Genomic DNA, 11,885 nt, shown 5'->3' on the forward strand with positions numbered 1-11,885 from the left:
AGATACACCCTCATTGTAACATTTTTGTTAAGAAATAGCATAATTTCAGTCACAATGCTCTCTATTTCTCTTTCAAAATTTTCAATCTAGTTACGGCAAGTTGCACAGATTCATCACCGTAACCTTGAACCTTCTTGGTCCTCTTGTTTTCCTTCATTAATATATTTTTTGGTTTTGATTAGTACTTTTTTGTCGTACAAAGTCAAAATGATTCTACAACTCCGGGTATATTTACTTACTGGGATAAAGTTTAGTTGTTAACTTAGATTTTTATAAAAATAAATGGATCTATTGTAACAAAACTCATATATTATATATATTAAAGAGTTAATATGTCTTTACCTCCTGTAATATAGGTCATTTCCGATTTTACTGCTGTAAAATATTTTTTTTGATTTACCCCCTGTAATTCTTTTCTTTTTTTTTTGTTTTGATTTACCTCTTAATATGCCAAACAAAAACGAAAAATTCTTGAAAAATAAAATAAAATTTGTTTTTGTTTTAAATTAAATTGCACTTTTCTTTGTTAGTAGTTTTAATGCAAGAAAAGAAAAAAGAAATTCTTTTAAATTAAATTGCACTTTTCTTTGGTAGTAGTTTTAAGTTTCACTTTAACACATTCATTTAGCGTAAAAAAGACTTGTTGTTGATAGACTTTTTTTTTCTTTTCTTCAAGTGACATAATAAGTAAAATTCATCTTTTAAGACGATTTGGTAAAGTTCTCAAGATTCGAAACTCGACTCCTACATATTACAATGTATTATCTATACCAACTGAATTATGTTCACGAAAATATTTAATACGTTCTAAAATATAAACGAGAACATATCTAATAATCACACATGAAATTGACATGGGAATATCCTTAATTTTTTTAATAGTTACTTTGCCACTAACTTAAAGTGAAATATTACCATATTGAGCCCCACACGCACAGAGAGTTAGAGACCATAATTTTCATAAAATTGCTTTTTGCACCAAACAACACACACAAGTTAGGAGCTAATTAATATGTCAATTTCATGTCTCACAAAAGTGTTTCATATTTAATGTCACACTTAAGTAAAGTAATATAAAGGTCACTTAGCTTTGAAGCCAAGTAGAATTCGATGGTTACTTGTCTAGCATGCAAAGCTTTACACGTTCTTGTTAAGCTCATATTTCTCATGTTCTTGGCTTTTAATTCTATCATATTGTTTTTAGTATGTTACAATACTAACTCAATTTATTTGTTACTTGATCTTAAATATTTCTCAAAATTTTTGTTTCAATTGCTTATGCATTTTATATTCCTCATATCTATTTCTAAACCACATTCTTTGTATAGGATTGAAGAGAGTGAAGAAATGTATGATTTGAATTTGGTTTAATTTGGACAATTGAGGAGCATAGATTGTGTCTATAAAGTGTGCTACGGTAAGATCTTAATTCTTTGCTTATAAATATATATTGTTTTCGGATTTCCATAAGAATTTTGTTCAAATTTTGAATGTTTCATACATTTTCAAGTAGAAAAGGTTTAAATAATTTTTTGAAGAAAAAAGGTTTAAATAATATAATCAAGCATTGACAATATGGAATCAAATTTTAGTGTTTATAGCACAAATGTTGGAAATAATATTTTGAAACAATACAAGTTATTGAATACAAAGTTAATATCATATTTCAACAATTTTTGTATTGATTTATCAAAAAAGGCCTTATGTCAAGAATCGGTTATAAGACTTTACTTATATTCCAGTCGAACATCGTATTATCAGAATCCTCTTCTCTTGAAAACCGTATAATTAGAAAACAGAAAAGGGCTTTATATCTTTTTCCTTTGTATTGACTTAGCCTGTAATCATTCAAAAATATATTTTTGCATATATGATTATGTATATTTTGCTTTAATACGAAAAAAAATGTTATTTTAAAAATCTATTCACTTATTTAAATTAAAACTGATTTTTATATCAAAGAAAACAATTTAGCAACCTAACTTTCATATTTTGAAGATCTAGTTATAAGATTGAAAATTCAGTTAAGTCAGTTCATGGTAAAAGTAGGCCACCATATAATAAATTAATAATTTTTCTTTGATAATTTTTTTCTGTTTTTACCAACTCTTTGAATATGATCCATCTAACAGGTAAAAGTTTAAATATAATTAAACAAAACGCGAAGAAGATGGCATCTCTCATACCTGGAGTTCTACTGAAGCTTCTCCAAACAATGAACTCTAATGTGAAAGTTCGCGGTGAACACCGTTCAGTTCTTCTTCAAGTGATAAGCATCGTTCCTGCATTATCCGGTTCTGAATTATGGCCTAACCACGGTTTCTTTATAAAAGTCTCGGATTCTTCTCATTCAACCTATGTTTCACTTTCCAAGGAAGACAATGAGCTTATTCTGAATAATAAGTTGCAGCTTGGACAATTCTTTTATATTGATAAGATGGAAGCTGGTACACCGGTCCCAGTTCTTGTATCGGTTAGGCCTGTTCCGGGAAGACACCCTTTTGAAGGTAACCCTAAGGATTTAATGCAGATGATGGAGTCATCGGAGAGTAGAATGCATCCTGAAAACGATGGAGTTGATGGTTCAAAATCGACCGATAAAATAGAAGCCAAAGAGAACACAAGTTCAAGGCAGAAGATTGTTATTAAAGAAGAAAAGGTTTCTGTTGCATCTAGGTACATGAAGGGTGTTCTAAATCCAAACTCAAAAGTGAATGCGTCGGATACTAATATAGGAAGCAAAGGAAATGATTTCGAGAATGGTGTAGATGGTAGGAAAATGGGATCTACCAAAGGAAAGCAGCTAGAGATTAAAGGTCAGGTATGATTCTTGATCCGGAATTTCAATTTTCGAAGGCTCAAGTATGTGTATAGTTGAAAAACTAAATCTCCCTCTCTTGTGGCTATGAAATAGTGTTTGATTTTAACTCTGGTCACTTCCGTAGGGAAGAGGCCCTGATAATTTGGAGTTCGGCCAGAAGAAATTGAAGTCTAGCTAAGATTTATTTGAGTCAGGATTAAAACTCGGGTTCTCCCGAACGAATCGTCCTTAAAGTGGATATGAAATAGTTAGAAAATGAAAATTATTATTCTCTCAAGTATGACTAGTCCCTTAAAATCAAAATTGTAAAGAATTTCAATTAACATATAAACTCTTTTGGATGCCACCAATTCGAGTCTTTTCTTTTCTATTATCAATCAACAACAATGTAAGTTGCATGTTACCACAAAGTTGGATGTTAGTTAGCAAAATTACGAGCTAACACCATATCAGTTTAGGAAACTTGATGATCAAGGCAGAGAGGGAAACCGCATAATCCTTATATGCACAGTAGCTGAAGATGATTTAATTCCATTCCAAGATTATAAAATATCACAGAAAACAAATATATCGTAATTGAATAAAAGATAACCTTGAAATAAAAAAAAATACCAAGTTTAGTTCTGATGATATCCTTAGTAAAGGACAAAAAGTGAAACTGAATGATTTAAGCATAACAGGTACCCCCGACAACCTCAACTCGTACTCGATTTGAAGCACTTTCAACGAAGCAAGACATTTCTCAATCAAACATTCAGGAGACAGTAATAAAACCTTCTAAAAGCACCTCCGCCAAGCACAGTTCTACTAAACAGGAAAATTTGAACTTGAACTTTTTGTCACATAGTCAAGAAAAAAGCAATTACCCCGAGACAATTTCATGGTCCGCTTTGCCAGCTAATCTTTTAAAGCCAGGAAAGGTGAACAATTTTTTAATTTCTCCGTCATAATATTTATATATTCCCATTTAATCGCCTTATTTTAATTTTATAGGGAATTCTAAGAAGGAAACAACTAGCGTCTCAAGTTGCAATAGAAGCTCAAAAAGAAGCATCGGAAGCAGCAAAGATAATCAAGTGCTTAAGGTATGTAAAGTTGTAATCTAAACCTTATCACAGATATAAGAATAAAAAAAAAATATGACATTAGTTATTAAAGACTGAAATAAGTTAATTCTTAAATCAATCTTTGTGTTTCAGTACATTTGCAAATATCTGCTCTTCTGCGGCATCGGAGAACCCTCATGTCATCCTGGACAAGTTTTTTGCACTCCTACAGCTCATGGACCGGCCAAATGGTACAACTCAGTTGAAAGCCGAATCTCTTGAGTCACATAACATTCAATCTCCTGCAGAAAAACATAAATATGGCAAAAAAGCAGGTCTAGCACATGCGAAAAACACATCAAAGACTGCAAAATCCTTACCTGAATTATCAGGAAACGAAAAACAAGAATGGGCGAAAGAGAATGGTATAAAACAGATCAATGAACTCAAAGAAGTTTTTTTGAATGAAACAAGATCATGGTTCATTAAGTACTTGGAGAAGACATTGGATGCTGGATTTTCTAGGGTTTTCCAAGAGAAGGGTAAGGAAAGTAAGGTTATTGCAGGAAGAGAAATGGCGCACGCCAACCACATCGCGGTAACATTGTCCCACCTTAAGAATGCAAATGAGTGGCTAGAAAATTTGAGAAGAGCTTTAAACTCGGAAAGTGACGGTCTGGTTGAGACTATTGACAGATTGAAGCAAAAAATTTATTCTTCTTTGCTTGTACATATTGATTCTGCAGCAGTAGCTTTGGAAAACCGAGCTTGATTCTTACAGGAAACTGTTTAAGAAAAACAAACTGTAATGCTATTTTATAGGTTAAATTATATATGTTTCAACCAAGCATTGTTAAGGAAAGTTTGGCTTACTATATTTATACGTGCAACATTTGCGATTACATACTATCACACTTCTATTTTATCTAATTATTAACGGATTCCATAAGTCAGTGTCCGTGAGTGCTTCATTCGATGCAATGTGATTTTCTGATCGATACCTGTTTTAATCATGAACTCCATTATTTGGACATTGTTTAATCAAATGTGATAATCGTAAACAATACTTGGATCTACGGTTATCTTTGATATCAAATGGCAAATCTTAACCGTTAATCCATAAAGAGTTCACAAAAAATAACTTACCTTATGTTATACCCTGATTTTGAACCTAAAAATACTCGTTCAAATTTTTTTTTTTACACTGATATTTGTCAATTCTCTGTTATTTTTTTTCTCTGAATCTTTACTCTTTTTTTTAAGCATATTTTACTGCCTCTGTCTGTCTTTTCTGACATTACAAGTCATTTAAGAACTCTCTGAAACGTCGCATTACTTTTCTTGCATTTTATTTCAAAAAATCATACAAAAGGGTATTTTGGTCATTTCCTGCAGTGGAACCCATTTTAGTCCCTGTGTTTGCCTCTGAGTCTTTTCAACTTGTCTGTACGAATTATTGTTGAGTCTCTTTTTAAAATCATTTCAAAAATTGCATCTGAGTCAGTTTAGTCCCTAGGGGGCATTTTGGTCTTTTCCTGTTAAAATTCCGACAGGGAGGTATTTTAAAATACCTCATGTCGGTAATTTGTTCGTTTTAGTCCGTTTGTTGATTTTATTTTTCGTTTCACTTTACCTTTTTACCAATTACCAATTTTAATTCATTTTATTTTTTATTTACATTTCGGTCCCCCAAAAGAGTCCCAAAATTGCATTTTTGTCCAATACTTTTTTTAATTGCATTTTTTTAGTCTTTTTTTTTTATTGCAGATTAGTCCTCATATTAACTTTTTTGCAGATTAGTCCATAAGTCCAAAACAGTCCAGGTGTCAATTTTCCATTGGGTCTCCAATACACATGGCAGGCTATAAATAGTAAATGTGTCAGATCCATCACAATCAGTCAAATCAGTCAGAAAAATCAGAATCAATCACAATCACTCTCAAAACAGAATCTTTCTCTCTCTCTCATCCATAACAGAATCAAAACAGAAAAAGCTGAGAAAAAGAGGAAGAACACCAAGAACACTTCATCACCAAAATCAACAGATCCAAACCGGATCTGCTCCAAAACAGCCCCAACCACCACAAAATCAACAAATCCGAACCGGATTCACTCAAAACCACCGCGAAACATCACATCAACACAAAAACGTACCGGATTTTCGAGCAAAAACAACCACAAGCGGAGCAAAACGCGCGCGCGCACGGAGGGGAAAAAGGGAGATTCGAAGTTTTCCGAAGATTTTTCTCCGTTCTACGACAGAGGTAACGCATTTCTCTCCTCTTTTTCTTCATTTTCGCGCGCGCACGTAGTGTAGAAAAGGTGTGAAAAAGTTTGTTACGGATATGTATTTGTAGATCTAGGCTTGTACGTTCGGATTTTGGAAATTTTGAGGCCGGATTCGGACACTAGAGCGAAAAGGATATCTAGATCCGTGGTTTTTTTTCAAAAAAAGTGTGGAAAATTTTTCAAAGAAAAATGTAGATCTAGTCCGAACCGAACCGTTCTCGCTAAAACTAACGCCGGATTTGTGTAGAGGAGGTGGTGACGGAACTTTTGATGTAAAAATTTTGAAAAAAAAAGTAGTTTGAATTTTCCGGCGCGGTGGCGCCGCCGCCGGAAACCGGCCGGCCGCCGCGCCGGAACCACCACCACCTCATGCTCGCCGGCGGCGAGTTCTTAGAGAGAAGGGAGAGCTTCTCTCTCTAAGTTTAACTTAGAGAGAGAAGAGTTTTGTGAGTTTTTTGTGTGAAAAATCCTTTTTATACTCCCTCCGTTCCCACGCGCGCGCGTGCGTGCTCTTGTTGTGTTCCCTCGCTCTGTGAACCATCAGATCTGGATTGTTCCAAGATCTGATGGCTGCTGTGTGTTTGATTTTGAATCCTGTGTGTGACTTTTTGTGTGGAATATGGTATATCTTCTGTTTGAACCGTTAGATCTTTGATCTAACGGTCACTGTGCTTCCTGCATTTTTACACTATCTTTTGTGCTTTTTTTTGGACCCTTGGATCTTTGATCCAGTGGCTGTGATGTGATCTTGGGAGTTAGATCTGGACCTCTGGATTCATCCAGCGGACCAGATTAAATCCTGCTGAGCCTTTTTTTTAATTGCTTTTTAATTGTGTTTTAAATACTTTTTTTACACTTTCTTGGCATTTTATGCTCCTAAAAAATTTTCTAAAAATATTTCCCTATCATTTTAATTTTTCCTCCAAGTGTTAGAATTTATTTGCTTATTTTTGCATTTATTTTCTTTACTTTGTTCTTTTAATTCTTGCTCATTAAATTCCATATATGTTCTTGATGCATTTTTTTTCATATTATGATATTTTGACATGTGAAATAATGTGTGAAAATATCTCTAGGAATATGATATAATGCTTTGCTTGTGTGTACTCTTATGATCCTCACATTGTAGCTTAAATTCAAACCTTTCAAAAAATGGCTATAATGAGGGAATTATAGGTCATATGCATGTATGAGTGTTATATCTAAATTCTAGGTGTATTTTTACCACTTTATCTCATTTCATTACTTTTTTTCTCTCTTGCTATTCTATTCAATTTTGTTTACCTTTCTACTATTTTTATGCTTTATGATACTAACCATCTCATCTCACATTTCATTCATCCTATAGTTTTGGCATCATTTTTTCTATTCATTTCTATATCAATTGGGTTTGTAATAATCTTAGATAGATTAGTTCCTTTTAAAATTCTTCACAAAGACCATAGCATGTATCTAGGACAATGTAAAGGACTATGGACATTATAAGGGATGTACACCGACACAAGCACCGACACGCACACACGTTGCATGATTACCGTTTAGATGTATGTTTAGGAAACGCGATCTTTAGACAAATGCCAATTTTCAAAAAAAATAATGAAACAATTCCATCACTCAAATTTTTCCAAACAAACCATGGAGTCAAAACTCCATTGATTTTCTTCCTTTATTTTCTTAAACAAATCCAAATGAACCCTAATTTCTACTTAGACTTTTTTGATAAACAATTGAACCAACACTCACCATTTCCTTCTCTTATGCCTTTAAGGCCTCTTTCTTTTCTTCAAAACCATTTTCCAACAAAAAATTAAAATCAACTAAACACACCAAAAACCTTTTTGAGAGAGAACTACATGGAGTTTGATCCCTTAAATGGGTATGTAGGCATGAGGTCAAAACCTCTCCAAGTCCACTAAAATAAAACCTCAAACACTTTCTCCCCCCCATTCTTCACTCAAATAAAATTTCTCTTTTAAATAAGTAGGCAATAAAAATAAAGCGTAGAAATAAACTTAGGAGAACGGTTCTTATGGAATACCATAATCGTTCCGGGTGCCTAACACCTTCCCGTAGCGAAAACGACCCCCGAACTTCGAATCTAAGGGTTTTTTCTCAATTTTGCCCTTCCCAAGAAAAATAGAGAATATCAAAGATTGAAAGGTTCAAGCCTAATTTATGACTTGACACCCGAAAATCGCGATAACAGAAATGGCGACTTCACTGGGGACTTTTTTTTTTTTTAGCGGGTCGCGCCTAGTTTTCCTTAGTTTATATTTACGCTTTGTTTTATTGCTTACATATGTGAATACTTGTTTACTTTCATTTGACGTGTGGGGTGAGAATATCAAAAGTCCTATACCCGGGCTGAGTGAACTTATGAATAGGTAAAGATATAATCGACAATTCGATCCGAGGGTTGCCTCGTGTATTGGATTATGCGATCAATCTCACATAGCTGAGGCATTTTGGAAGTAATATTGTCGGCGTGTGTTGTCATGCTTAGGCACTTTGCTTTCAATTGTTCGACGATGCTATGGACCGTAGTTACCAAACCCATCCCTGGCCTTTTTTAGGACGTAGTGCGGTGGCTAAACCGAGTGTTGTCTCGAGTTTTAGTCGTCACGCGATACTACACTAAAACTAGACCTTCTCACAAATAATCATGGAACGGGTGTCGTCCTGTACTACCATGATATATGTGAGAGAGGTTGCAGTTTGGGAACTGTGTTAGAACCTTGGTTACTACTATCCAAAGCCTTAGTTCACCGGACGCCGTGTCCATCCGTGGCCCTGTTACTTTGAATCTCGACCCACCTTGTTCTTTGTAACTAAACAACACAATCATGCATACATGCATTCATGCATAAACATTTTTCATGCATTCATCGAAGGGCTTAAACAAATGGAAATTTTTGTAAATAATCACAGGTATGAAGAAGACTAAGTGCTACAAGTTCAAGGAAGTGGATTTGGTCAGTTTAAGAGAGTTGGCACTCAAGGTCAAGAGTCAAACAGGGTTCCGACTCCGGTATGGGGGATTGCTTACTTTGCTCCGAACCGATGTGGAAGAGAAGCTAGTACACACCCTAGTGCAATTTTATGATCCGAGCTTCCGTTGCTTCACTTTCCCGGACTTCCAGTTGGTTCCTACTCTCGAGGCTTACTCCAATCTAGTGGGTTTACCTATAGCCGAGAAGACGCCTTTCACCGGTCCCGGGACTTCTCTTACTCCTCTGGTTATTGCTAAGGATCTCTACCTCAAGACGTCCGATGTCTCCCACCATCTTATTACCAAGTCTCACATCCGGGGGTTCACTTCGAAGTATCTTCTTGAGCAGGCTAATCTCAGTACTACTTGTCAGGATACACTCGAGGCTATTCTCGCTTTGCTTATCTACGGGCTCATTCTTTTTCCAAACCTCGACAACTTTGTGGACATGAATGCTATTGAGATCTTCCATTCCAGGAATCCGGTTCCCACTTTGCTAGCAGATACCTACCACGCCATTCATGACAGGACTCTCAAGGGCCGTGGGTATATTCTTTGCTGCATATCTCTTTTGTATAGGTGGTTTATTTCGCACCTTCCGAGTTCCTTCCATGACAACTCGGAGAACTGGTCCTACTCGCAGCGGATTATGGCCCTCACTCCTAATGAGGTCGTCTGGCTCACTCCTGCCGCTCAGGTGAAGGAAATCATTATGGGTTGTGGGGACTTTCTCAATGTACCTCTTCTTGGTACTCGTGGAGGAATTAACTACAACCCCGAGCTTGCTATGAGACAGTTTGGTTTCCCTATGAAGTCGAAGCCCATCAATCTTGCTACATCTCCAGAGTTCTTCTTCTACACGAATGCTCCTACCGGAAAAAGGAAAGCTTTCATGGATGCTTGGTCCAAGGTTCGAAGGAAGAGTGTGAAGCATCTAGGTGTGAGATCCGGTGTTGCTCATGAGGCCTATACTCAGTGGGTGATAGATCGAGCTGAGGAGATTGGCATGCCTTATCCAGCTATGAGATACGTGTCTTCATCTGCTCCATCTATGCCTCTACCTCTACTCCCCACGACTCAGGATATGTATCAGGAGCATCTAGCTATGGAGAGTCGTGAGAAGCAAGTGTGGAAAGCTCGGTACAATCAAGCTGAGAATCTAATCATGACTTTGGATGGTAGAGATGAGCAGAAGACTCATGAGAACCTGATGTTGAAGAAGGAACTAGCTAAGGTCCGGAAGGAATTGGAAGAGAAAGACGAGCTGCTTATGAGGGATTCCAAGAGAGCCAGAGGACGACGAGACTTCTTTGCCAGATACTGTGATTCAGATTCCGAGTCCGATGATTCTCCGACTACTTCCTATGTTTGAGGGCTTCATTTGTTTATCTTGTTGAAATTTCAAAGTCTTCCTTTTGAAAATACTATGTAGTTTTGATTATTTGCAAGATTTCTAATTTGTTTAAAAATCCTTCGATGAAAAAAGAAGTCTTTTGCATTTGCATTTGCATATCATGCATCATATGCATCATGCATTGGTCACAAAGGCTTCCAAGTGCTCACTACCTCCTGGTTCCTCTGCCACAGTTTGAAAAGTGGCTCGTGCTCAGAAGGTCTACGAACCTGACAGAATCGATCGAACCAGAGAATACAGAAGAAGGAAAAAGGCTATGGAAGAAGAGAACGCTCAGCTCCGTACCGAGTTAGCCACTCTAAGGGAGGAATTGGCTAAAGCTAATGATGTCATGACTGCTCTGCTAGCCGCTCAAGAACAATCAGCTACGGCTATCCCTATAGCCACAGCTGTACCGGTGACTACAAGCGTGCTCCCAACCGCATCTGCAGACGCTTGCTTTGCTATGCCAGCTGGGTTTCCGTATGGGCTTCCACCGTTCTTCACTCCCAGTACTGCAGCGGGCACTTCTGGCACTGCTAATAATGTTCTGATCCCTGCAACAAATGCTGCCTCCATCAATGCTACTTTGCCACAAACAACAGCAGCTGTCACTGAGCCTCTTGTGCATACCATGCCTCAAAGTGTTAACATCAACACACAGCACGGAAGCATCCCCGTAACCAAAACCATGGAAGAGATGATGGAGGAACTTGCTAAAGAACTCCGTCATGAGATCAAAGCCAATCGAGGGAATGCGGACTCTTTCAAAACTCAAGATCTCTGCTTGGTGTCAAAAGTGGATGTCCCTAAGAAGTTCAAAATCCCAGATTTCGACCGGTACAACGGGCTAACTTGTCCCCAAAACCACATCATCAAATACGTCCGAAAGATGGGCAATTACAAAGACAATGATTCCCTTATGATCCACTGCTTCCAGGATAGTTTGATGGAAGATGCTGCAGAGTGGTATACTAGTTTGAGCAAAAATGACATCCATACCTTTGATGAATTAGCCGCTGCTTTCAAGAGCCACTATGGGTTTAACACCCGATTGAAGCCGAACAGGGAATTCCTCAGATCTCTCTCCCAGAAGAAGGAGGAAAGCTTCCGTGAATACGCACAGAGATGGAGGGGGGCAGTTGCCCGTATTACTCCCGCTCTTGATGAAGAAGAAATGACCCAGACATTCTTAAAGACCTTGAAGAAGGATTATGTTGAGAGAATGATCATTGCTGCCCCGAATAACTTCTCGGAGATGGTCACCATGGGAACCCGTCTGGAAGAAGCCGTCAGGGATGGAATCATTGTGTTCGAGAAAGCTGAATCCTCTGTGAATGCATCAAA

The 11,885-nt window shown here is 37.0% G+C and overlaps 1 protein-coding gene across 1 annotated transcript; it reads left to right on the forward strand.

The window, feature by feature from the left end:
• The first annotated feature begins 1,206 nt into the window (after positions 1–1,206).
• On the forward strand, positions 1,207–4,820 carry LOC25479989 (uncharacterized). The gene is made up of 5 exons (XM_013587558.3): positions 1,207–1,417; positions 2,133–2,821; positions 3,502–3,741; positions 3,815–3,906; positions 4,021–4,820. The coding sequence occupies exons 2-5, from the start codon at positions 2,171–2,173 to the stop codon at positions 4,637–4,639; spliced, it is 1,602 nt and encodes a 533-aa protein (XP_013443012.1). The 5' UTR covers positions 1,207–1,417; positions 2,133–2,170; the 3' UTR covers positions 4,640–4,820.
• Positions 4,821–11,885: the final 7,065 nt, after the last annotated feature.

This window comes from Medicago truncatula, chromosome 6, assembly GCF_003473485.1.
Source record: "Medicago truncatula cultivar Jemalong A17 chromosome 6, MtrunA17r5.0-ANR, whole genome shotgun sequence".
NCBI lineage: Eukaryota > Viridiplantae > Streptophyta > Magnoliopsida > Fabales > Fabaceae > Medicago > Medicago truncatula.

What these genes read in the sequence shown, in the direction of transcription:
- LOC25479989 (XM_013587558.3), top strand. Translation starts at nt 2,171, where the DNA reads ATGGCATCTCTCATACCTGGAGTTCTACTGAAGCTTCTCCAAACAATG. An exon ending in AGCTAGAGATTAAAGGTCAG is followed by an intron (nt 2,822 to 3,501) that starts GTATGATTCTTG and finishes TAAGCATAACAG; the next exon opens with GTACCCCCGACAACCTCAAC. An exon ending in AAGATAATCAAGTGCTTAAG is followed by an intron (nt 3,907 to 4,020) that starts GTATGTAAAGTT and finishes TTTGTGTTTCAG; the next exon opens with TACATTTGCAAATATCTGCT.